Source organism: Phaseolus vulgaris, chromosome 9 (genome assembly GCF_051622355.1).
Source record: "Phaseolus vulgaris cultivar YP4 chromosome 9, ASM5162235v1, whole genome shotgun sequence".
NCBI classification, from domain to species: domain Eukaryota; kingdom Viridiplantae; phylum Streptophyta; class Magnoliopsida; order Fabales; family Fabaceae; genus Phaseolus; species Phaseolus vulgaris.
The window spans coordinates 12,904,513-12,929,560 of NC_143506.1; the positions used below are offsets into that span (position 1 = coordinate 12,904,513).

Genomic DNA, 25,048 nt, shown 5'->3' on the forward strand with positions numbered 1-25,048 from the left:
GATTGAAATTATCAAAAAAAAGTAATTGTGGCAAAATTTGAATGTCTTCATTATCCTATCAGTTAATGAGGTATCTAAAAACTTGAAGTGTGTGCCCTACCCGAACTTCAAGCGGTAATGTTTGTCCTTTGTAGGATCATTCTCATCGTTAGCATTTGTAACCATTATCACAAATAAAAAACTTGCCCAGAGATAAGAACAAAACAGAGAAACAAGCTGGAGCTTAGGCATTATCAGCACTTATATATATAGCTTATAGAGCTTGTGTTTATAACGATAAAGAAAGAAACTAAGCAACAATGGGTTCTCTTATGGCAGGATGGGACTCTCCAACCTTGGATCCTGAATCAGGTACCAATAATAACTACTATACTAATATTATGCACTTTACCTTTTGTGTTGAAATAATAAAACCCTTGTGATTTTTAAAGAGCCTTACTTTTTACCATTGCAGCTTCAATTAAGAGGAATCGATCGCTTACCAAAGAACAAATTAATGCTTACTGGAGAACAAAAGAGAAGACAGAGTCAGAACACATCCAAGCTATTCCTAAATTATCTGAAACTATTCAGGTTTCACTTTTAAATTAACATCTCTACAAATTTCACCACTCCAGAAATTTGAATATAGAAGAACTACCAATATATTTATGGATACTGAACAGACCCCCAAATTGGAGGATTCAGAGAATTGTGGTGTGTCAATTACCGTGGGCTTGAACCGCAAAAAGGAGCCCTTGGACATGGATGTTGACGAAAACAGTTTGAAGAAGTTTGTGAAGAAAAATTGCTGGTACATTATGTTACATGTTGTAATTGCTCAATTGGTGAATTATAAGTTAGGTTAATTATATGGAAAATAATAAGTGGAGTGAGTGCAGGTGGACCAAGAGCAGCTGGGCATTTCTGAATGAACCGCCAGTGATTGAAGCTTCTTCCAACAACTATGGTTCACAGTTTCACGTAGCCAACTTCAGATCAACCAAATTTAAAACCGCAAATTAAATTAGTGCTTCAGTTATCTTGTATATATAGTTGGTGTCTACACATGTGTAACGGTTTCTATTTTGTCACACTTACAATTCTCCATAAGAACTGTAATTTGGGTTTCACAGATGTAAAATCTATTTACTAAATTTATATAATTATTGTGGTATATTATTTTAAAACATTTTTGTTCAAAATGTTTTAGTTAAAATTATTCTAAACATTAACAAGTCTTTTCAGTAACCTATACAATTTGTTCACCACATGATATTTAACAATGTTTGTTAGAATAATAGCACTACTTATTGTCAAAATATCATTAAATAAAATCAATATAACAATATGTGTAGCTTGATTTAATATTCCCCATAAAAACTAATACAAATTGAACTGACAATTTTTTTTCCAGTTTTCAGTTCAATTAGCTGGACTTGAATACTGCTTTGTTTTAATCTTCTTCTTCTTCCATATTAAGAATGTTTTCAATGTCTATCGATTGTAGTATATATTCACTCCCTATTTCCTTTTATTATATGTTTGCGAAATAAAACATAAAAAGGTTAAATTTATTTATTTATATTTATAATAATATAAATAAAAGACTAATATAAATTTAAACTTTTAAAATATGAAAGTCTTCAATATTTCAAATTTTAGTTAGAAGGTTTGTTTGTACAAATTATTCAGCGCCATTATCAACTAATAACAAATAAGATGTGTTCAATTTTAGCTGAAATATGGAAACCAACTCTCAATTTTATTAAATATTATGTTAACATGTTTGATATTTTTTTCAAACTATATTAAAGTAAAATTATCCTGAAATTTCATATCAATTAAAAGTCTCAATGATTTTTTTTCCAATTTCAATAAAGTTAATTAATATTTTACTGTGATTTAAATATCCAAAATCATTGAATATTGTTGCATTGAAAATATCTTTTTATATCATTTGATTACAAGAATAATTTGTTTTCTGTTTTGAAAATATATATTTTTGTCAATATTCAAATAAAATATTAATGAAAGTAGACTTGTGAAATTCTTGCGTTAGAGTAAAATTTGAAAAAAAAAAAGTTATGTGACACATTCCAAACTCACTAAAATTAAATTAAAACATTATAGAATTTATTTTATAATAGCTCTTATATTGAATAAATAAAGAAAAGAATTAAAAAATATTTTTAAATTTGTAATTTCTATAAAATTTTAATTACAATATTTAATAATAACTCAGATTATTTTTTAAAATTATTGAAAAATACGAACAAAAATATTACAAGCCTACGTTTTATCTGATAATAAATAATGAAGAGAATGATGTTTCCTTTAACAAGTGCTCTTTTGTCATGCAAAGCATTCACTTTTCACAATAAAATTGATGAGGTTTTCACTGCAAGAGAGAAAAATTATTATGTTTTCTAATTATTTTATCGAGTATAATTATTCTTACATAATAACGTATTGCAATAATCAAATGATAAGTGAATTGGATTATCGAAGTCAAAGTTCTACAAACACTTTATGCTTCGGATAGTCATAACTAATCTGTTTAAACCAAAGAACCTGGTTACGGACAATACAAACACTTTGCTAATCATCTCGGATACATATATTCATTGTTTATGTGTCAACGTAAGTTTTAATTAAGGAATTTAATCAGTAATTAAACCACTAAGCAATTAATTAAAGACTTTAATCAGTAATCAAACTATTAAGGAAGTAATAATCATACATTAATAAAAAAATTGGACTGATCAAATAGTAAATATAGGTGACTTACACCAATAAATCAATACAAGAAAATCATTAAATAGTGACTAAATTAGAGACTATTTATTTAAATTATAAATTTGATACAAAAATAATCTTGGTAGCTAATTAGATATTAATTTAAAAACTATTTATCAATAATAGAAACTAATTTTTTTTTATAAAAGCTTTCATGTTAGGCATCACTATGTAACTTGACATCTCAGCTAGACTGACACCTCAAGTAACAACAATCATCTGTCATCACATGAAAAATGTATTATTAAAAAAAGAAAAGGAAAGAAAATACAAAAATATAGGGAGACTAGACCAAAACCCACATGTTAACAAAAACGATACATAGGTAGACTATATATATTCATAAAGAATTCTAAGAACAGACTAGATGAAAGTCTATTATACCAATGAAATGATTCTCTATGAATGAACCCTAAATTAGCCAATTTATCAGCACATGCATTCCCCTCACGAAAAATACGAGTAACCCTAAACCTGATTGTCCCACAGTAATTAAGACAAGTATTTCATTGATTACGAAGCATCCACGAAATATTAGTCCTAGCAGTAAACGCAGCACAAACCAAGATAGAATCACATTCAAGCCAAACATTAGTAAGTTCCATCTTTTGAGGTTCCTTCATAGCATGTATAACTCCATAAAACTCAGCAACCAAAGCAGTCTGAACTTCAAGAAACCCTGAAAAAGCACCAATAAATTCTCCCATACTCCCACGAAAAATACCTCCACAAGTAGCAAGACCAGGATACCCCTAGCAGCCCCATCCGTGTTAATTTTAACCCAGCCCGGTGAAGGAAATTCTCATCTAACAGGAAGAGGACGAAGAACTTTCCCACTACGAGTCTTAATACCAAAAAACTTAATAACGTTGAAATCCAACATATCATTCTTCATTGAAGCTTTAGACGAATTTCCCACTAGACAAGTTAATGTTTAATTACCGAAATAGCCTTAGAAACCTCAATCTTATCCTGAAATCTAGCATAATTTCTCATACGCCATATCATCCATATAGAAAAGGTTGTCACAACCTGGTGAAGGAAATTCTCATCTAACAGGAAGAGGACGAAGAACTTTCCCACTACGAGTCTTAATACCAAAAAACTTAATAACGTTGAAATCCAACATATCATTCTTCATTGAAGCTTTAGACGAATTTCCCACTAGACAAGTTAAATGTTTAATTACCGAAATAGCCTTAGAAACCTCAATTTTATCCTGAAATCTAGCATAATTTCTCATACGCCATATCATCCATATAGAAAAGGTTGTCACAACAAGCTTAATCAATTTAACCAAAGGACTACCATCACTCTTAATAAAAGAAAGAAGATCATCCTTATTAAAGAAATGAGAAGTAAGAAAAATCTGTCGAACCCAACTCCAAATATGTAATGCATTAGAACATTCAAAAAATAGATGTTGAATAGATTCTTCATACTTTTCACAAAGCGTACACATAGAACATATATGCAAACCCTTATTCTAAATATGCTAATCTGTAGGAAGTCGCCCATGAAAATTTTTCCAAAGTACTAGAGTTTTGGAAGGCGGAATAGATGAAGACCAAATGAACTTACCCCAACCACATGGAACTCCTGGTTCCAAGAAAAAAGTCTTAGCCGATTTAAGAGTGAAACGACCAGACTCATCTAGAGTCCAATTAGGAATATCTTGTTCCTCTCTAACCATGATATGATTAAAAAAACTGCGGCATCTGCTGTAAAGATAAGGGAATATTCCAATCATAACCTGACCAAAATTGAGAGACTGTATCCGGAATGCTAGCCCCATCGGATAACCCTGCAATATTTGCTAAAGAAGTAGTAGAACACCATTTATCATTCCAGAAATTAATAAAAGAACCTGTACCAACAATCCAAAAAGTATAATCAAGTATGATAGAATAAAATTGCTTAATTCCAAGCCAAAGAGAGGAGGATCTATAAACCATTCTAAACTCGTATTTTGATTTAAGAACTCTGGCTTTCAAGAGTAAAGACCAAGGTTTTTTGCTATAAGCAAAGTTCCAAGCAAGCTTAAGAAGATATGCATTATTTTCATGATGAAGATTAATAATATTCAAGCCTCCATCCTCAAGAGGTGAACAAATTTTCGCCCAATTAACGGTAGCGATACCTTTTTTCATAATATCACCAGTCCAAATAAAATTCTGACACCACTGCTTAACTTGCTTAATAAGTGAAACAGGCCATTTATACATATTAAAACTATAAGTTAGAAATCCAGTAATCACTGTATTGACCAGCTGGATCCGACCCATCATGCTAAGAGATTTACCTTTCCAAGATGCTAGCTTCAATTTGACTTTATCAGCCAAAGGTTGAAGAAATCGACATTTTGGAGCACCAACAAAGATAGGCACTCCTAAATAATTGAAAGGCAAACAACCATGACTACAAGAAAGAATATTTTGAATTTTTGTAACAAATCTTGGAGAATTATCCATGGTGAAGAAACTACTTTTAGAGTTATTAATATATTGACCAGAAAAATCACCATATGTTTTAAGAAAAGTACTCAAATTTCGAAGAGACTTAATATCCCCCCTACAAAAATAAAAATGTCATCAACATACAAAATATGAGAGGGAGTGAGATAACCTTTTGGACTAGCCATATTTAAAATCTTCTTATCATTCACAAGCTTAGAGATACCTCTACTAAGAACTTCCTCTGCAAGATAGAAAAGTAAATGAGACAATGGATCACCTTGTCTTACACCTCGACTGCAAGGAAAAAAACCCACCAAACTACCACTTATTATGATAGAAAGCATAGCTGAACGGAGAATTGTACTAATCCAACTGACAAACGAGGGGTGACAACCAAAGCGTTTAAAAACTAATAATAAGAACTTCCAACTCATAGTGTCAAAAGTTTTATGAATATCAACTTAGTAAGCCACATTACCTCCTCTAACCTTTTTAGAAAGCATGTCAATAGCTTCAAAAGCAATACCAATGCAATCCTGAATTTGTCTACCCTGCACAAACCCATATTGATTAGGAAAAATGATTCTAGCAACCACAAGAGCAAGCCTATCCGCCAGTATCTTGGAAATAATTTTAAATTTGAAATTAGCAACAGCAATTGGCCTGTAATCTTTAATGGAATCAGCACCCTGAATCTTAGGAATAAGAGATACCACATTACTGTTTATTCCAGGGAGAACCCAATTTTGTTTAAAGAACTGTTGAACAACATTACAAACATCTATCCCAATAATTTCCCAGCAAGAATGATAGAAAACACCACCAAAACCATCAGGACCAGGAGCACTATTACCGTTAAGATTAAAAACAACATTTTTTATTTCAGAAAAATCAGGACATTTAATCAACATCATATTCTCCTAAGAGGAAACCATCGTAGGAATATAAATACCAATAAAATCTTCCATATTATCAGTATCCAGAACATTAGAAATAGACTCAGCATAAAGATTTTTATAAAAGTCCAAAATATGATCCTCAATGATTTTAAGATCCTCCGTAACCTCATTATCAATCCGTAGACGATGAATCCCACTAGAATTATTTCTCCTTTTGACCACAGCATGGAAAAAAGCGGTATTTCGATCTCCATCCTTGAACCATAACATCTTAGCACTTTCTTTCCTAGAATACACCAAGGCCCTGTGAAGAAACTAAGATCCCTCCACAAAAATCGTCTAGACAAGTATGTGTTAGCACCATAAACACCTGCAAAGCTAAAACTTTTATCCTGCAAAAGACAAGTTACAGAGATAAATTGATCATTAACCAAGAAATTTTGGACAAGATTAGGAACCGACAAACACCAAAGCTTAGCAACTTTATTAACAATAGGAGACGTAGCAACCAAATGCATATTAATAGATTTGAAAAGGACGTCGAAAGCATTAGTGTACGACATCATGGGTTCAACAAGAAAAACCAGGAGAGGTTTATGTAGGTTAAGTAAACTAAGCAACATCTCCACAGTTTTGTGGTTTCCCAATCCTTTGACATTCCAAAAAAATGAAGAGACATTCATTGCGACGTTGTAGAGAGAACTGCCTTAGCAGTTTTCCTGGATTTACCAGTCCCCTTAGGTGGTCTCCCTGGTTTTATTTTAGTGTGAATTGTTTCCTCCCCATTATCACTGTCATCCTCCTTCATGTCATTAGAGTCAGCCCAAAATTTTGAAACAACCTGATTTTCAATATGATCAGAATTAATTCCAGCAATGGTAGGCGAAATAGTGGTCCTCCCTTGTTCCTGTTCATTAGAAGGTGTCTTCTGAGAAGGTTTATGTTGAGGCCCAAGAACACGACCCTGGTCATGGATCACCCGACACTGAGCAAGCTCGTGCCCAATCATCTTACAATAAGAGGAAAATGGAGGGAGCCATTTATATTCCACACCAGCTACAAAAGCAAAGTCTGGACGTTCAACCAAGAGGTGATCAGGAAGAGGGGACAACATATCAATATCCACCAGCACTCTAGCAAACATACCCCTATTCTTTCTCATAGTATGCTCATCTAAAGACAAAGGAGTATCAAGGCCTCTGACGATGGAAAATATTGTCCTTGGTTTCCAATACTCCAAAGGCAAATGGTAAATTCTAACCCAGGTCTGAGCTTTGGTACTCCTCATGGTAGCTGAGACAAAGTCTTTTGTCCAGGCAAACAGTCTCAATAAACCAGGAGATAACTTCAGGGAACCCATCCCGAGGGCCCATCGCATGTCTTCTATAGAAGTAGAACTCAAACTCATAGAAACCATTTCCAAGAGGAATTGCTTTCCATGGTCCAAGAGAAACTAATTTAGAAACCAATAATTTTTTTAGTTTCTAAAATGATCTTTAATTTAATTACTATAGCAATTAATTATTTTCTATCTCTAAAATTAATTTTTATTTAATGATTTTCTTGTATTGAATATAAACATTTATCACCTATTAATATTTTTTACATAAAGTAAATACAATTGTAAAAAAAATATTAGGAAAACCATAAAATAGAACCCAATTTTTAGAAACAAAAAATAATTAGTTGCTAGTGACTAAATTATAGACTAAAAAAATTATTTCTAAATTAGTTTCTATTATTGTTAGATGATTTTTAAATTGATATCTACTTAACAACCAAGGTTTTTGCTACCAAATTTGAAATCTAAATAATTGGTATAGCTAATTAGATATCAATTTAAAAACTATTTAACAATAATAGAAACTAATTTAGAAACCAATTTTTTTTTAGTTTATAAAATAGTCTCTAATTTAGTCACTATAACAACTAATTATTTTTTGTTTCTAAAAATTGGTTTATATTCCATGATTTTCTTACAATGTGTTGATATATTGAGAATCTTATATTAGATTATAATTAAAGAAAAAAATATTTTTTAATTGAAATCAAACAATATTGAAATTACACTTAGTCATGTATATGTCTGAGTCATATATACACTTAAATACACTTATGTCTGTGTAGTTATTAAAGTAATAATTTTTAAAAATTGATGTAGTACTTGAACTTATTTAAATCCTCTAAAAGCAATAGTTTATATTTTTTTAAAAATGATAAATATTTTTTTGTCTTTAATTTTCTCAATACTTGTTTACTTGTTTTGGAAGGGAAAAGATTCTTTTACATTCCCACACAATAAAAAATACTCTTGACATCACATTATAATAATAATATAATATTTAAAATTAAAAAGTAAATTAATTAAAATATTATTTCATTGATTTGTGAAGTAGGGAGATTTTACATGTTGAAAGAGTAGACAAAAAACATTGGAAGAACTAAAACTACAGAAATTAGTATATTTTCAAAAAGAAAAAAACTGCGGCGATGATGGCGGCTTTGTTTTCTAAAGTCTGTGTGCTGTCTGAAACTGTGTGAATTTATTTATTTACACTGAAATTATAAGCGTGTGTAGAAGCTGATTTTCATGATCGTTATCACTGAACAACTATAACTTTTGGATGACACATTGGCAATTGTCATCACAAATAAAAAACCTGCCAAGAGATAAGATAAACAGGTCGGAGCTTTGTCATCACACTAAACCACCACTTATATATATATATATAATATACCTTATACAACTTTCTTCATATCAAGAAATTAGGTCGTTTGGAAAAGACAGACAAAGAAAGAATTTCAGCAACAATGGGTTCTCTTATGGCAGGATGGGATTCTCCAACCTTGGATCCTGAATCGGGTACGCATACTAAGTGTTATCATAATACTATGTTACACTTACACACGTGATTTTTCTAACTAGGGTTCTTATTTTTTACTGTTTCAGCAACAATAAAGAGGAATCGATCACTCACAAATGAAGAAATTAATGCTTACTGGACAGCAAAGAAGGAGACAGAGTTAGAACACCTGAGAGCTATTTCCAAATTTTCCCAGACTACTCAGGTTTTACTTCTAAATTTACAACATCAATTAATTTTCACCTCTGCAATAAGTGTCAGAGATTTATGTTTATTATGGATAATTGACAGAGCCACGCATTCAAAGATTCAGAGAATTCTCAGAAGTCCTTGGGCAGCAGCATTAAGGAGTCCTTAGGCATGAATGTTGACACAAGCAGTTTGGAGCAGCTTATGAACAAAAGTTGCTGGTAAATTAAATTGCTACATTAACTAGTTTAATAAAATAGATAATAATAAGAACTGCATTGTAATTGCAGAATTGGAGTACTATTTTTAATGTTAGAAAATGATTGGTTTGAGTGCAGGTGGACAAAGAGCAGCTGGGCATTTCTGAATGAAGCACCAGTGATGGAAGCTTCTTCAAACAAGTATCTTTCACAGTTTGAGGTGGCTAACTTGGGATCATCCAAAATTAATACAAGAAGTGGAATTAGGGCGTGATATCAATATTTCCTAATGTTTTGTGTAATGCTTTCTGTTTTGTCATAACAACTGTATATATATGGTTTGTCTGAAAAAACAATATTGGTTTACTTTGTGATTAAGGAAACATTGCTGTGTTTCTTTGTTTTATCGGATATATATAAACCTAAATGACTTGTTATAAAAAAAATGTCATTTTATTTATTTGCTGATTTGTTAGTATTTTTTTATAAGTTAAAATACTAAATTTTCAAATATATTATAATAATTATCATAAAAAATATAATATTGATAATATTATTCCTATAATAATAAATTATACTTAATAATGATACTGATTATTTTTATAATAACTATTATTATTATAACTCACTATAATAATAAAAAATAATCATATAAACAAATTTAATCAAAATACGTGGAAAATATGATGATATTAAATAAAATCATTAACTTTTAGAAGTACTTTAAAATTTATACTTAAAATAAATTTAAATCAGTATATTAAAACTAAACATTTTTTTTACATGCAGAACTCACGAATATGGAATAAGATGAAATGGGTTTTGTCTCTTTAAAATATGTAAAGTTTAGTTTCTTTAATTTTAAGGTTGTCCTTTAAATACTAATTAAATAAATTTTGTTTCTTTTATAAAAAAAATTAGAGAATTTAAAAGCATTATATTTTAAAATTAGAGAGAAAAATATTTTAATGAAAGTAAAATTGAAATTATAGATTTATAGAAGAAAAAAAACTTATTTTATTCATACAAACCCTAACCATCAAATAAATGGGCCAGTAAACCTTCAGATTTGGACTTGATACAGGCCCAATATAATGTAGCCGATACAATGGGTCACCTTAGTCCAAGTTGGATCTGGTTGACAAGATAGTAGGCACAACCAATAATAAGTTCATTAAAAAATAAAATTTTAATATAATCTTTTTTTTTTTAATTTCCCATTTAATTTCTTTTGCCCAAATTTTAAGTTACCTGTCTTAAGTTGAATTGGTTTTTCAAATTTTATCTTAGTTTTAGTTTTTGAGAAAACAATAAATAACAATAATAAATAAAAGAAAATATTTCAATTATATTTTATTATATAAGTAAAATAATGCAAGCTTAAATATATGAATATAGATCATACAACTTTATAATTGCACTTAACCATATTAATTCAAAATAAATAATTAGTAAAAAATTTGTTAATAAAAGTATTTTTGATAAATAAGTATAGGTTATATGACAAATTTACAAATGTAAACAAGTATTTTTATTTGTGCGACGCACAATATTTTTTAGAATGAAAAATAATGATTACTAATAAAAATAGTTTTTATATCACTTAAAAAAATTAATAACGTCTATTATTTTTTATTTCAATCATAATAATAATGATAACAACAGCAATTAAAAAAAAGTAATACACTGTAAAATGATCTATAATAGTATTTATTACTATTCAAATTTTATTTCCAAAATCATTTAACTTAATGCAATATATTGAGCTTTGAATAGACTGAACAAATAAATTAACTGTCTAACAATATTATTGTGCATTAGTTGTAATAAATAATTTAACTTCCCTAATAATGTGAATAATAACAAATAATATAGAAAGAATAATGTCGCCGGTAGTGATTGAAAATGTTTTATCTTAACAATGTCTAGTTAACAAATATTTACTTTGATCAAAAGTAAATGTAAATTTTGATTATTTGTATCCAAGAAATTATGAATAACTTCAAAATCATTGTGAAATTCATCAAATTGTATTTCATTGAATAAGTAATTACGAAGTTAAGTATAATAAATAAAAAATAAATATATTATAATTACAATATACCTAATATATGTGATTGAATGTTATATGTCTTTGATTTTAAAGAATTTGAAATATTTGTTATACATCGCGTTTTTAGATATGTTAGTTATCTTTATTTTAAATTAAAATAAGTATTTGTTATCATTTTCTACAAATAATAGCATTTAGTTGATCATGTGAAAATTAGTTGCAAAAGATAAATTCAAACTTTGGAAAGCAATGGACCTTAATTCTTGATTCTTGAAAAACACAAGTGTACCGGTCTGCACCGAACAATCAAAGGCTGCACATTAAATGACTTAATTAAATAATGAACATGGTTACACGTGGTGGAAAATAAACGGTTACAACTTTCGTTGAATAAGTCAAACACATTTTGTAGAGCACTCCCTAGATATCAGGAAGCCACCAGGCACGACCCAGAGACCACTAAGCATGTCTTTAGCAATTGGTTACTTGGCCCACAGAGCTAAGGCCCAAGTCAACTTACTAAAAGAACTTTTGAGAGGGGGGAAAGGTACGTTTTCATACTATCAAAGAATCTCATTGAGCACTAGCGCTGACTTGAGCGTCGGAGTGCAATCGCAGGTACCCTCGCCGACCGATCGAAGCACGCGAAAAGGAAGAGAGAGTTGAAGAATTGGAAAGCTAAAGACACGGCAACCATTGTGTATCGACGTGGATCAATATTACTCAGCCCCTGACATCCATACAGGTACATATTGAAAATTGTCTTATTTGAAATTTGAAAGAAAGAACTAAATTCATTATTGGGATAAATATATTTTCATAATTTTTTTCCTATGTAATATCAGTAACCATAAATAATATTTTCGTCCAAATCATTAACTTGCAACCTTGTCTCATTACAAATATCATTTGCTTGATTAATATTTTTTAAAAACATGATAGGTACACAAACTTTCAACTTTAGATGATGATTTGGTATCCTTAAACATTTAATTTCATTTAAGAATTTCGATGGACCTTAAATTTTCCAATCTTCATCCGATTGGCAAAGCGTATTTGAACTTAAACAACAAAATAATTGACCACTTATTAAAGATAAAATGACATCATTAACTTGTTCCACAAATTTAATTGTGGGACAAAACATTGTTTCATAATCAATTTTTTTAGAAGACACCATATTATACAAAAGTCAAGGATAGACAAACTCAACCAGTGATAATAAAGGTGATTCACTATTTTCAAGTAAAAGATTTTGTGGTATATCGACAATGTCCTCACCATTTTCATCCACCTTCAATTTTTAGATTCCAATAAGGAAATTTTTTTTATATCTAATTCACTTTCACTACATTTGGATGTATTTAATTTCATATTTTATGAAAGTTTTAAGACTTTGCCACATTAATAAATTTAATACTTGACATATTGAACTCCATTTTTTTATAAAACTCCATCTAACAATAACTTCAAAGTATAATTCAAAACTACATTTGATTTGGACATTGTATCCATCACCAATAACATAACAAATAACCTTAAGAGTTGTTTTTCATAAGCAAATTGACTTGCTTATTTTATCGCATGAATGAATTTCTTACCATTCATCAATAGTTCCAAAGCATAAGCATAAGAAGCCTATTTGTATGTTTCAAAAATTTATCCATTAACCATTTTGATGTTATCATGATAAATACAACACTTTTAAATTATCAATAATATCTTTATATAATGCGGCTTCATATATCCACGAGGAACATAAAGTAAGTTTATCAATGTTGTAATCTTGCTTCCTTAATTTCTCAATCTCTTCATTGAAACATTGAGAGAAACTTGTTTGAAAAATTAGAATAAGTCAAATTTCTTATTTCATCATAAATTTTATTAACCTCAAATCAAGCTAAAAACATTTTATTAATGTCTCTGTATTAGTTGAGGAGTCAAACTACATTTTTAACCGATCAGATTTTCAAATAGAGTAAATTCGTCTTAGGTGTTGAATCAGATGTTAGTATCTGGTAGGACTTAATACGAGTCTTCTGGAAGACGTTGTTTTATTTGTTGAATATCCTGGATATGTAGATCCATGTGGGATCTATGTGATTGTTTTATGTTTGAATTTGAAGAATATTTAATAATTGAAAAATTGATCAATGTAATTTGGTTTGCTCTTTTGATTGAATTGTGTATATTATAAGATTTATTTTCACTAGCTTATTTTCTGATTGGTGTATTGATCATTTGGTTTGTATGGGAATGGTCACATGATGTATTCTTTGTAGATGTAGGCTTGAGTGTCTTAAGTGATTCTCTTTGGGTTCAGTTAGGAGTATTCTGTATAGACATATTTGGAAATATGTTTATTGAGGAAAGTTAAAAGTTGTGTTTATGTATAAGGATTGGACCACTCCTCAAGTGGTTCATATTTAATTCATTTTTTATTGTCGATAAAATAAACTAACTTACCCTTACTTTTTCTTGTTGTGTTTAAAGTATGATGATTGTATTATATACACAAACAAATGATCATAAAGATCCACTAGAATCGATAAGACTTTATAATTTTATTTTGAGCTATGAATTATAAATATTTATATTTCTAATTCTAATAATATATTATGAATGTTTTGAAAAAAAATTCTAAATTTATATAAAAATAGATAACACTTTAGATATATAGTTAGATATATTTTGGATGTTACAAATAGTAAAGATTATATCAATTTTATCATCGCATTTAAACTTCCTGTCAACATGGAAAGTGTTAATCTTTATTTTTCAAAAAAAAAATAAATAAATAAGAAAGTATATAAAACATATAAGAAAATATTTGAATGATGTACTATTATATAATTAACAATAATATAAGTTTATATATATATATATAATATAAAACTTTACAGCTGCAGTTAAACATCTGAATTCAAATAATTAATAACAAATTTGTTTAATCAAAAATATTTTTGAGAAACAAGTATGAGTTATATGATAAATTTATAAATATAAAATATATAAAAATACAACCTGGGTAGTTATAAATTTATGAATAATTTGCTTTTAGACCAAGAAACACTTAGAAATACTGTGCTGAGATAAAATTAAAAAAAATGAGACAATAAAGTATTACAATCATGAAAAACAAAAATCGTTATTGATGAGGAACTTTCTTCTTAAATGAAGAAAGATAGGAGAGGAAAGTGTATAATCGATTACGATTATATTTTAATATAATCTTATTTAGAATTTGATTATAATAAAATACATAATTTAAATAATAAATAATATATATTTTTAATTCAAAATTTGATATTATATATATTTATTTATTTCTATATAAATTTATATATATTTTTATTACATCAATTTCCAGTTGTCTCTCCCCTTTTTTTCACTATTTTTTTTTAATTCAAATAACCTTTTTTATTTTCCTTTTCTCTTTTTTTTCTTTCATTTTCCACCCTCCTTACAATCCAACAGATAATGTTTTCTAATTACATAAAAAAAAATACATATTTCTATAATATATTAAATGACAATTTTTTTTGTTTTACATTTAAATATTATAATAATAATAATAATAGTAAATATACAATAAAAAATATTATAAGTCTCTATTTTCTTCCCTTTTTTCTTAAGCTAAATATTTTTCATTTTTACCTTTCTTTTAAATGTTTTTCTTCCTTGATTTATCCTTTACTTCCTCTGTATTTGTTTATTAGGGACAATGATGATAAAATATTTGATATATCATGACCAGTTCAATGTTGTGTCACATTCTGATCCTTAGAAAAAAACACATTTTCCTTTGATCCTAAAACTGTCCACATACATTGAACCTAAGAAACCCTGTTTTCCTTCTAGAAGTTACGGGACCCTCCATCAAACAAACACCAATTGAAAGTTGAATTGAAGGTTAACCACTATAAATGAAATATGTTCAAAATATGGCTGTTTAAACTTTTAAAATTCCAATTCAATGTTATTTTTGTTATATTTTTTAGATTCCTAATTCTTTATCATCCAATATGTAAGGAGAATAGACCATTAATTTGTTCTTCATTAATTTGTTCTATAGATTATTTATGTGATTTATTTATTTTAATTTCTATTTAAGATAGAGAATATTATATTAGGATGAAATTGGTGGTTTATTCACACAAAAATAAAAACGGTGAAGTAGTTTTTTAAACTATTACCAAGAGAATCATGCATAAATTCAATCAAATAACTTTATAACATTAATCATTTGGTAAAACGGTTTGGTCCAAACAATTTAAAATCTTTATAAAATTATTCTATTTAGTTCGATTATGATTCTATATTCATGTTGTTCCCGTATGCCAATACAGTCTCACATCGCTCAGGAATTGAGGCCAATAACAGTTTATATATTTCCTCCTCCCTTCATTTTTAGAGGCGCCTTTTAAGGGCAAAACCGTGACGAAGCACCGACCTCCAAAGCGGACAATATCTCAGATGCGGTGATTGATCCTAGTGATGCTGCCCAATGACTTGAGGTCGGAACACATGTATAATTCATTTTAAAAAACTAAATTATCTATGAAAACCTTTTGGTTTTTCTATATCTCTAATAGTAAACCTTTTTTTATAAAGAATTTGGAAGGTTGAGAATTAGGAAATGTGTAAAATTTAAATTAAATATATTAACTTTTGGTTTAACATAAACATAGTTAGAATTGTTTCCAAATTATCCTGTATTTTTTAACCTCTCGAGTTCTCTTACTTACCTCTGTTAGATTTCTTTGAATAACAGATTAAAATTTAGAGTCAATGAAGAATTGGCATAACCATCTTTGTGTCTCTTGCAAATAGTCAAATATCGCCAGCTCTTGTCTTTTTTATTGTTGTGTAGCATTTACATGTTATTTTTGACCTTTTTTATATGATGTAATTTTGATGCTAAATTACATAAATGGATGAATTTTAAAAGAATTATATAATTGGATAGGTATATTTTTAAATGAACAAGTCCTACTTAAGCTCTAGTGCAATTTTGTAAAAAAAAAATCTGATTTTCGCTAAAGTCGTAGTATCAAACATGTTTTTTTTTTTTTTTTTTTCAAATTTATGTGAAGTCATGTTTGATAGTACGTTTTTTTTAAGTTGTGCTTCTTAGCATGATTTCTAATGTTTTGTTTTTTTTTTAATTTTCTTATTCTTTATTTTTTTTATGTTTTTCAATTTTTATAAATTTAAATGATGTAATTATTTACTTATTTTTATGTTAATTGAATATATTTTGGATAACTTAAAATATTAATGTAGTTAAATATATTTAAAGTATTTTTTTCTAAAAAATAATTAAATATTTAGTTAGCTTTATTAATTAATGAAATTATTTATGTGAATTAAATATAATTTCAGTAACATATATTTTAATGATATTGTTTTAAATTTTTAAAATTAAATTCACACCAAAAAATTATTACACTTACTACCAAACACTACTTCAAATAAATCATAAAAGAATTACACAATTAATAAAAACATGTTTGGTAGTATAACTCCATAACAAAAATTGAAAAAAAAAATGAGACCATTTTTTTTTATAATTTGAATTGAACTTGTAGTAAGTACGACTTTTCATTTTAAAGTAATTTTTGCAAGGACAACTTTCCCAATTATATAATTCTTATAAAATTTATTCATTTATATGATGTAGTATCAAAATTACACCACTTATGAAAAAAAAAAACCCCGTCTATTTTCAATTAACTTAACATTGTTTTTGTTCTTTTGTATACATTTATACTTTAGTTTGATTATTGATTCGAAGATGCTGTTGATGTATTTGTTGGGTATATACAGAGAAAAAATGATTAATATATAGTGCCGAAAGGTGTGGTTATGAAATATTGAAATGAAAAGTGGTATTCCACCAACCTCGAGTGAGGACTAAAACCCACCAACTCCTTTTGCTTTGAAATGAAGATTCTGTGGATGACACCCACTGCAGAATGAAGACTACTTTAGTCATCCTTTAGCTCAATGAAACAGATAGTTTAACGCTTTCTTTCCACGAGGAGGAAAATAAATATGAAAGAAAGAAAATAAGATAGCTTTTCGGAGAAAAATATACCAATACTTCTAGATATCCAGAAATTTAGTTTTTATATTAAATTATTCACTTTAGTAATTTCTTCTCCTGAAAGGATTTTTTTTTTTAAAAAAAATTCATCGTTTTCTTAGTTTTGGCAGAATTAAATAATAATTTTTTCATCTATGAAATGATATAAATATAAAACTTTTACAGGAAAATTAATATCAATTTTTTTTATTATAACTTTATTAACTTTTTATTTTACATTTTTTTTTAGTTGGGATGTTGGTATATATTTACCATATGCTTAGTTCTCTTCATTTTTATTTTACTTTTTTGTTTTTTATATTATTTTTTTTAATATAGTATCATAACCATTTTGAGTATATTATAAAAAAAATTTAAGTTTTTTTAATTATAGGATCACGTATGGACAGAAGATTATAATGTAAACCTTAATTTTTTTTATAAAATAAAGTTAGTATATTAAATACATTTCTATTAAATTAATTTGTTATCTTTATTTATTTTTTAAAAGTTAGAGGAGGATGCATAATTTTAACTTCCATTGACTTGTTTGTTATTTAATAAAAAAATTATAAAAGACCAGTATAATCTAAAACGAAATTCACATCCTACTGTTCGCTCCATGTGCGGGGTGTTTGGAAAAGTTTTTTTTGTCCCTAATTTCAGTTTTTTAACCAGTGTCATAAAAATATTATATTTAATTTTAGAAAGAGAAAAAGAAATTAAATGATTGAAATCAAAATAATTTATTTTTACAGGCACCAGGTTTTTTGTTTTTTGAAAAAATAGTTATTTTGTGAATTAAAAAATCATAGTGTATATTTAATTATGAAAATACTTGAGTTTTATCACAGATAGCTAAGCAGTGGAAAGACGTGGATTTTGGGATTATTAGTGGTAGTTGCAAAGAAAAGGGTAGTAACGTAATTTGCGGTGTTGGTTTGGTATTATTAAAGAAAGGCTGAGCACAAAGCATGTTGCAAAGCAAAGTGAAGTAAAGGTGTAGAGTGAGAGTTAGAAGTGGAAGAATGGCCGAGAAAAGCAAGATTTTGATCATCGGAGGCACCGGCTACATCGGTAAACATATTGTGGAAGCAAGCGCAAAGTCTGGGCACCCAACTTTTGCTTTGGTGAGAGAATCAACCGTCTCTGACCCCGCCAAGGCTCAACTCATCGACCATTTTAAGGCTCTGGGCGTTAATCTGGTCCCTGTAAGATATCATCCTTCATTCTCCTGTTCACTTCACTGACAATGTTATTTGATTAATTAACCACCGTTTGATATGACAATGGCAGGGGGATCTGTACGATCATGAAACCTTGGTGAAAGCCATAAAGCAGGTAGATGTGGTCATATCCACTGTGGGTCACTTGCAACTTGCCGATCAGGTCAAGATCATCGCTGCCATTAAGGAGGCTGGCAACGTTAAGGTTCTCTCCCCACTCCAATCCTCTACATCCTGTTTCTTTATATGCTTTTTCTCTTTCTTTCTTTTTATTCTTTATGTTTTTTGTTAAACAAACAAAAAAACCTTTGGTGAGTGAAATATTTTCATTTTTAGAAGCATGAACTTTCCCACTCTGCTTTTATTTTTCTAGTACGCTTATTAATATTATTAACTATAACATCAAAGATTCAGATGCTAAGGATGAAATTGTACAAGAACGTTATTAATGCAAAGATATAATTATTGGTGAATAGATTAACTTTTTTGATCAAGTGTGTATGATTTTTGAATTGGCAGAGGTTTTTCCCTTCTGAATTCGGGAACGATGTGGATCGTGTGCATGCAGTGGAGCCTGCAAAATCTGCGTTCGCAATCAAAGTCCAAATTCGGCGTAGCATTGAGGAAGAAGGAATCCCCTACACGTACGTTTCCAGCAACTACTTCGCAGGCTATTTTCTGCCCACGTTAGCTCAACCAGGAGTCTTCGCTCCACCTCCACCTAAAGACAAAGTCGTTATCTTCGGTGATGGAAACCCTAAAGGTAATTAACTTACGTACATTCTATTACCACCACATACATAAAAAATATCATTAGTTGTTAGTTAACGTGTATAATTTTCTTGAATACTCGTAGCAATTTTCAACAAGGAAGAGGACATTGGAACCTACACTATCAGAGCCGTGGATGACCCTAGGACGTTGAACAAGATTCTCTACCTCAGGCCCCCTCAGAACACCTACTCATTCAACGAGCTTGTGGCCTTGTGGGAGAAGAAGATTGGCAAGACCCTCGAAAAGATTTACGTGCCAGAGGAGAAGCTTCTCAAGGACATTGAAGGTGTGTTCAAAATATAAATGCGCAAAATATTTGATCCTTGATGTATCGTATTGATGTTGATATTCTCTTTTGTTGCAGAGGCGCCTATTCCAATCAATGTGATACTATCCATCAACCACTCTGTGTTTGTGAAGGGTGACCACACCAACTTTGAGATTGAGCCTTCTTTTGGGGTTGAGGCTTCTGAGTTGTACCCCGATGTCAAGTACACCACCGTGGAAGAAATCCTTGGTCAGTTCGCTTGAGAATTAAAACAAGAAAGTCGCTTGGAGTTTTATCTCTGCCTTCTGCTACTTGTTGCTGCTATTTTGCTTTGTAAAACTGTTGATTAATGTTTTACCATGTATCATCCCCAGATCTAAAAAGAGGGAGGAGAGTGGAAGATTGTGTTTTATGTCAAATGTTCCATCAGTCTTATCTTCATACTTTTTAATAACTACTCGAGTAGCTCAAAAATAATATATATACTTACCATATGCATGCGCTAACTACTGTGTTTCTGCCTCTGCTTTTGTTCTTTCTGTTGGGTAACAGTAACAGAGTAATAGTACAAAACTAATATAGATAACTGAAATTTCTCGTGTAAGATTATCAAAATATAGTTATTAAGAGAAAGAAAATTTTCAATTTCTCTCTGAATATAACGAAAAACAATTACTCTCTTGTAATAAAATATGCCCTGCAAAATGAGGATGATATAACAATATGTTTTACTATACAATTTCTAATTCAGGATATAAAAAAAAAGTATTTTTCTCATTTCATAAAAAATTGAAATTTTAGAAAGAAAAAAAAAAGGTATATACTAAAGCAAGATTGTAAATGTATCATTTTTCCTGTAAAATAGAATAAACTTTTTGAGAATTTTCAGATATTCTCTCAAGGATGGAATGTTTAAACTAATCAAATGTCTTATTTATGATAATTTTTTACTTTTTTTTGTAACAAAAGTAATTTTGTTAACCACAATCTCTTATTTTAAAGCTATTTTTTGTGAACTTTCATATATCACTTAGTTGATTTCAAGTTGATTGCATTTCTTGCGCGTTACAAGGAACATGATAACATATAAAAAGCGAAAGTGGTGTCTGTTAAACATAAATTTTAATGTATTCTTGTAAAGCAAAAACTGTATTTTTTAAAACATGATTTATTTTTCGCTTTTCCAATAAACCTATAAAGAACAGCAATATTTCATGTTTTTTATGGATTTGAATAATTATAAATCCTTTTATAATACTTTGTTAATAATCCACTTTTTTTATGATAGGTATTAAAATTAGAAAGATATACAAAAGGATACTGGTATTACTCTACTGAAATAGTTAGTTGCCTTCCAAAAACTAATATTGTTGAATTTAATTCACTCGCGGAATCTAAATGAAAATCTTTTTATTGCCTTGCTAAAGTGAATAAGCGCATTCAATGAATTGCAAATTGTAGATAGTTTTTGTTAGTTCATTCATTAATTAATTCGCTAATCACATACATGGTTGTGGAAAAATTCTCCCACGGTCCATTGGAAGGACTTTGTTGGTTCATGCGTAACTCTAGTATATCTGTTTTTAGTTGTTTTTATACTCTGATGATAAAAACAACCGGTTGAATTTATGAAATTCAACTAAAAATGATTTCTATCTTCTTTTCTTTGATTCCTTGTGATTCTTCTTTGACTTTCTTCATATCTTCAAAACTTTGAAAAAACGTTTGAAAACTATTCACTCCCTCTTGTTTAAGGCTTACAATTCTAACAAAGGAAACCTGTCAACCTGTGAACCTTGCATGTGAATTTAGTGCGTGACTGAGAGAACCCACTTTGGTCTATAAAAAATGAGAGTTTGAATAAGCTGAGACAACTTTTCGTGCAACGTAGATATTGTCACTAGATAGAACCCATCCTCAAACCATTGATCTCCTCGTCTCTGCGGTAACAAATAATCACATTTTCTCTTCTAAGATAATTTAATGCAGTTTTTTAGAGGTACTTTAAGTGTTATTTTTTATTAGAATTGAAACTTTATTTGAAGAATCTATGCAATACAAATTAACATAGATTATCAAGGTGAAATCTAATTGAGTAGAGGAACAATAACAAATATAAGTTTAGATCTTTTACTAAATTAATTTGTTAAAAAATGTTTCCCTCTTAAATGACTTTTCATAATAGTTAAATTTTGTCAGTCTCACTACTGTATATCCATAAAAAAAAGCTAGGTATGATTTTATTTAATATTTAATGTCTTTAGAACTTGTAAAAGTTCTCTAGATTCAATTCTTTTTTGTTATTTAATTACTCAGCTTTAATGTGTGTTTTAACTCTTTGGGAGGCTTTATACATATTACAAACAATGTCTGGTAATTCATATTTTATACCCGTTATGTAAATAAACTTCTTTTTCTTTAGTATGATTATCTTGCTATTTTTTTTTTCTTTTGGTGAAGTATTTTCAGTTCCATGCACAAATATTTACTTACATAAATCATGTTATTTTTAAATTAATTTTTTATTTTTTAAAGATATTAAAAATTTAAAAAATAAACAAATTGTTTTTGGTACATGAATGTTGTCTTCACGGTAACTACTTATTTTCTTGTGAATGATTGAGTTTTGGTTTCATGCATGCTTTTCCCAGTAAAAAGTTCGAGCTCAAAGGCTACTGTACCAATTCTTTCTAAAAAAGGTCAATAATATCTTGCAGCCAAGTTATGGATGGAATGGTGTGGTCATTTTCTTATAGGGTTGTATATTTTAGTAGATCAAATCTCTCACATAAAATTCCTTATATACATGTTTCCGATTCGCATATAGTTTCATTTTGTTTTGAGCTTTTTAAATTGCGGTGCAAAATTTTAGCGATCTATTCTCTAGTTTTTATGGTGTAATCAACCGCTTCCACTACAGAATCTCCCTGCAAAGTGATATTGGGCATTGAAGGAGGATAACCATATACAATGCCTTGAATGGCGTCATTCTAGTTGTTGTGTGAAATTTGGTATTGTACCATAATTCAATGTTCTTACAAGGTCGAGTTCCTCTAAGAATGACTCCTCTAGATTTTGTATTCTCGTTCTTGCGGTTCCTGTGTTCGACGTTTGTTCGTTCTGCAAGTCTTTCTCCAAGAACGGCGTTGTGTGGTACTTGCGGAGGCGCTCCGACGCTCAAGTCAGTCCGAGTATAATATGTAGGTGTGTTAGATATCAGAAAAATTACCTCTGAAACAGGATCCCCTTTGATATTAATAGCCTTATACTGGACTTCAGCTGTCATGACCTTCTTTTAGGCTCAGACGAAGGTTCATTTGTCCTTTAATTATGGTTTATGATTAAACTGACTTAATTATAGTTAATCGTGGTCTATCATTTGCGTTCAAGTTCATTCGGTTTTATCGACTATTCGGCGTCCCATAACACACAGCTGAAGACAAATGATCAATCCATTTGTTTGGTAAGTCCCAGGTAACAAGTAAATAGCCTTATAAATATATCATTCATCAACCCATTTTGGAAAGTAAATAACCTAATAAATCTAAATGGTAAAACTATCTATTCATAATGTCCACTATGAGTCTGAAAGTTGTTTTATGAATATGAATCTTTGCCATTCTAACCTGATTATACTTGCTCCTCAAGTCCAGTTTAGAGAATAACTTGCACCATTTAATTCATCCTATAAATCTTCAATGAAGGGTACAGGGAATCTGTTTTTGATAGTCAAGGCATTAAATTTCCTGAAATTAGTGCAACATCTCTAAGAGCCATCCTTTTTCTTCATCAAGAACAAGGTAAAAGAATAATAGCTACCACTTTCATGGGTAAAATATGTGGTTAACAGAGCCCTTATTTGCCTCTCAATTTCTTCTTTAAGAAATATGTGGTACATCACCATACCTGTCATTAGAGTACCAGACAGGGCCTTGTTCTAGTCCCTTTAAGGCAAATGCTATCAAGCATGAATTATGGTGACTATTATTTTATCACAACTCATTTTCTCTTTCAAATTATCAAGAATCATGGCATGGATGCTTGATCAGAAAGTGAAAGTGTCATCGATGGTCACGCAAGCTTAAGTATTACGCTGCAGTTCAACAAACTTTTACAATTATGTATTGAAAACCGAATTTCTTTTTCGACGAGGGAAGGAAGGAACAGTTAATTCGGCAAGCAAAACGTATCATGGTGTGCTCAATTGTGATCAAAGCACAAACATTTGAATTAAAACTGGATAATCAATTTTTTTTAATTAAATTATCAGAATTTATCGGTGCAAGTGCAGAATTGTTGATTAAACTCTGTATTTGTACAAAATGCTATTGCTCGTGATGATATGATTGACACTTAATATCATTTCATTACTACATACATAGAATTTCCAAACATATAAAATCTTCCAATGGGTTACTTAGTCTTGGGACCAGCGTTTTGATTTGACCTCAACAATAGAAGAAATATACTCATTGCGAACAACCAACCCCAACCAAATTATATCAATTCCGAATCATGGTATGAACATATGTAGATATTTACAATGTAATGAATTAATCATGTTTCTCACCAACTTAAATTGTTCTTCTTCCACAAGGAGTGAGGACACAACAATCTGAGATCCAAATCCTGGAAGCCAGACTGTCACCGAGTAGTTGTTTATCTGATATTTGTTTGTTTGACTTTGAAGTGTATTCTGCGAGAAGAGAGAGTAAGCCCATGATGGGTTGTATTGTGTATAAGAGTATGATTATGATGTGAGAGTGACAGAGTTGGTAATGGTTCTGGGGCTGGTGCTGATTCCTCTTCAAACTTGGCCAACTTTGGTGCTGTTTTTATGATATAGTTCTCTGTCTGCCCAATCATTCTTCCTAGTTTCATTCCCTCAGTTATATTTCCTGTAAATTTGATATACACATTGAAGAGAGTGAGAACAACAAAATTGCAAGAAAACTACTCAATTTTTACTATCACTTCTGAGAAATGAGGAGAAGTAGCAGTTACTTAAAAGGGTCTTTACCATTTGAATCGAAGTCTGCCTTTGAATTCTCTGACAAAAGAATGAGTGTAGGAGTGATTATTGTAAGGAAAGACCAGAAGATGAATATTGGAACTAGAGTTCTTTCATCCATTTGTTGTGAAAACTAGACCAATTTCATGCACCTCTTAGGTATGACAATAACTTTTGGGTAGAAGATGATAGGCGTTGAATACAATGGTGGTGCCTTCATCAAATTAGCTGGCCATGTTTAA

At 29.6% G+C, this 25,048-nt stretch overlaps 3 protein-coding genes across 3 annotated transcripts; all 3 read left to right on the forward strand.

Annotated features, from left to right (window-relative positions):
- Positions 1 to 195: 195 nt before the first annotated feature.
- On the forward strand, positions 196 to 1,169 carry LOC137822040 (uncharacterized). The gene is made up of 4 exons (XM_068626928.2): positions 196 to 351; positions 455 to 573; positions 666 to 793; positions 882 to 1,169. The coding sequence occupies exons 1-4, from the start codon at positions 300 to 302 to the stop codon at positions 1,003 to 1,005; spliced, it is 423 nt and encodes a 140-aa protein (XP_068483029.1). The 5' UTR covers positions 196 to 299; the 3' UTR covers positions 1,006 to 1,169.
- A 7,608-nt stretch (positions 1,170 to 8,777) lies between these two features.
- Positions 8,778 to 9,846, forward strand: LOC137822784 (uncharacterized). The gene is made up of 4 exons (XM_090295331.1): positions 8,778 to 8,996; positions 9,084 to 9,202; positions 9,289 to 9,407; positions 9,525 to 9,846. The coding sequence occupies exons 1-4, from the start codon at positions 8,945 to 8,947 to the stop codon at positions 9,658 to 9,660; spliced, it is 426 nt and encodes a 141-aa protein (XP_090151457.1). The 5' UTR covers positions 8,778 to 8,944; the 3' UTR covers positions 9,661 to 9,846.
- An 8,660-nt stretch (positions 9,847 to 18,506) lies between these two features.
- LOC137822714 (phenylcoumaran benzylic ether reductase Betv6) lies at positions 18,507 to 20,301 on the forward strand. Its single transcript, XM_068627661.2, has 5 exons — positions 18,507 to 18,738; positions 18,824 to 18,958; positions 19,273 to 19,516; positions 19,610 to 19,813; positions 19,892 to 20,301. Exons 1-5 carry the CDS (start codon positions 18,556 to 18,558, stop codon positions 20,056 to 20,058), a joined length of 933 nt encoding a protein of 310 aa, XP_068483762.2. The 5' UTR covers positions 18,507 to 18,555; the 3' UTR covers positions 20,059 to 20,301.
- Positions 20,302 to 25,048: the final 4,747 nt, after the last annotated feature.

Coding starts and splice junctions, on each gene's coding strand:
- LOC137822714 (XM_068627661.2), top strand. CDS start 18,556: ATGGCCGAGAAAAGCAAGATTTTGATCATCGGAGGCACCGGCTACATC. Junction 18,739..18,823: donor TGGGCGTTAATCTGGTCCCT/GTAAGATATCAT, acceptor TGACAATGGCAG/GGGGATCTGTACGATCATGA. Junction 19,814..19,891: donor GCTTCTCAAGGACATTGAAG/GTGTGTTCAAAA, acceptor CTTTTGTTGCAG/AGGCGCCTATTCCAATCAAT.
- LOC137822784 (XM_090295331.1), top strand. CDS start 8,945: ATGGGTTCTCTTATGGCAGGATGGGATTCTCCAACCTTGGATCCTGAA. Junction 8,997..9,083: donor AACCTTGGATCCTGAATCGG/GTACGCATACTA, acceptor TTACTGTTTCAG/CAACAATAAAGAGGAATCGA. Junction 9,203..9,288: donor AATTTTCCCAGACTACTCAG/GTTTTACTTCTA, acceptor GATAATTGACAG/AGCCACGCATTCAAAGATTC.
- LOC137822040 (XM_068626928.2), top strand. CDS start 300: ATGGGTTCTCTTATGGCAGGATGGGACTCTCCAACCTTGGATCCTGAA. Junction 352..454: donor AACCTTGGATCCTGAATCAG/GTACCAATAATA, acceptor TTACCATTGCAG/CTTCAATTAAGAGGAATCGA. Junction 794..881: donor TTTGTGAAGAAAAATTGCTG/GTACATTATGTT, acceptor GAGTGAGTGCAG/GTGGACCAAGAGCAGCTGGG.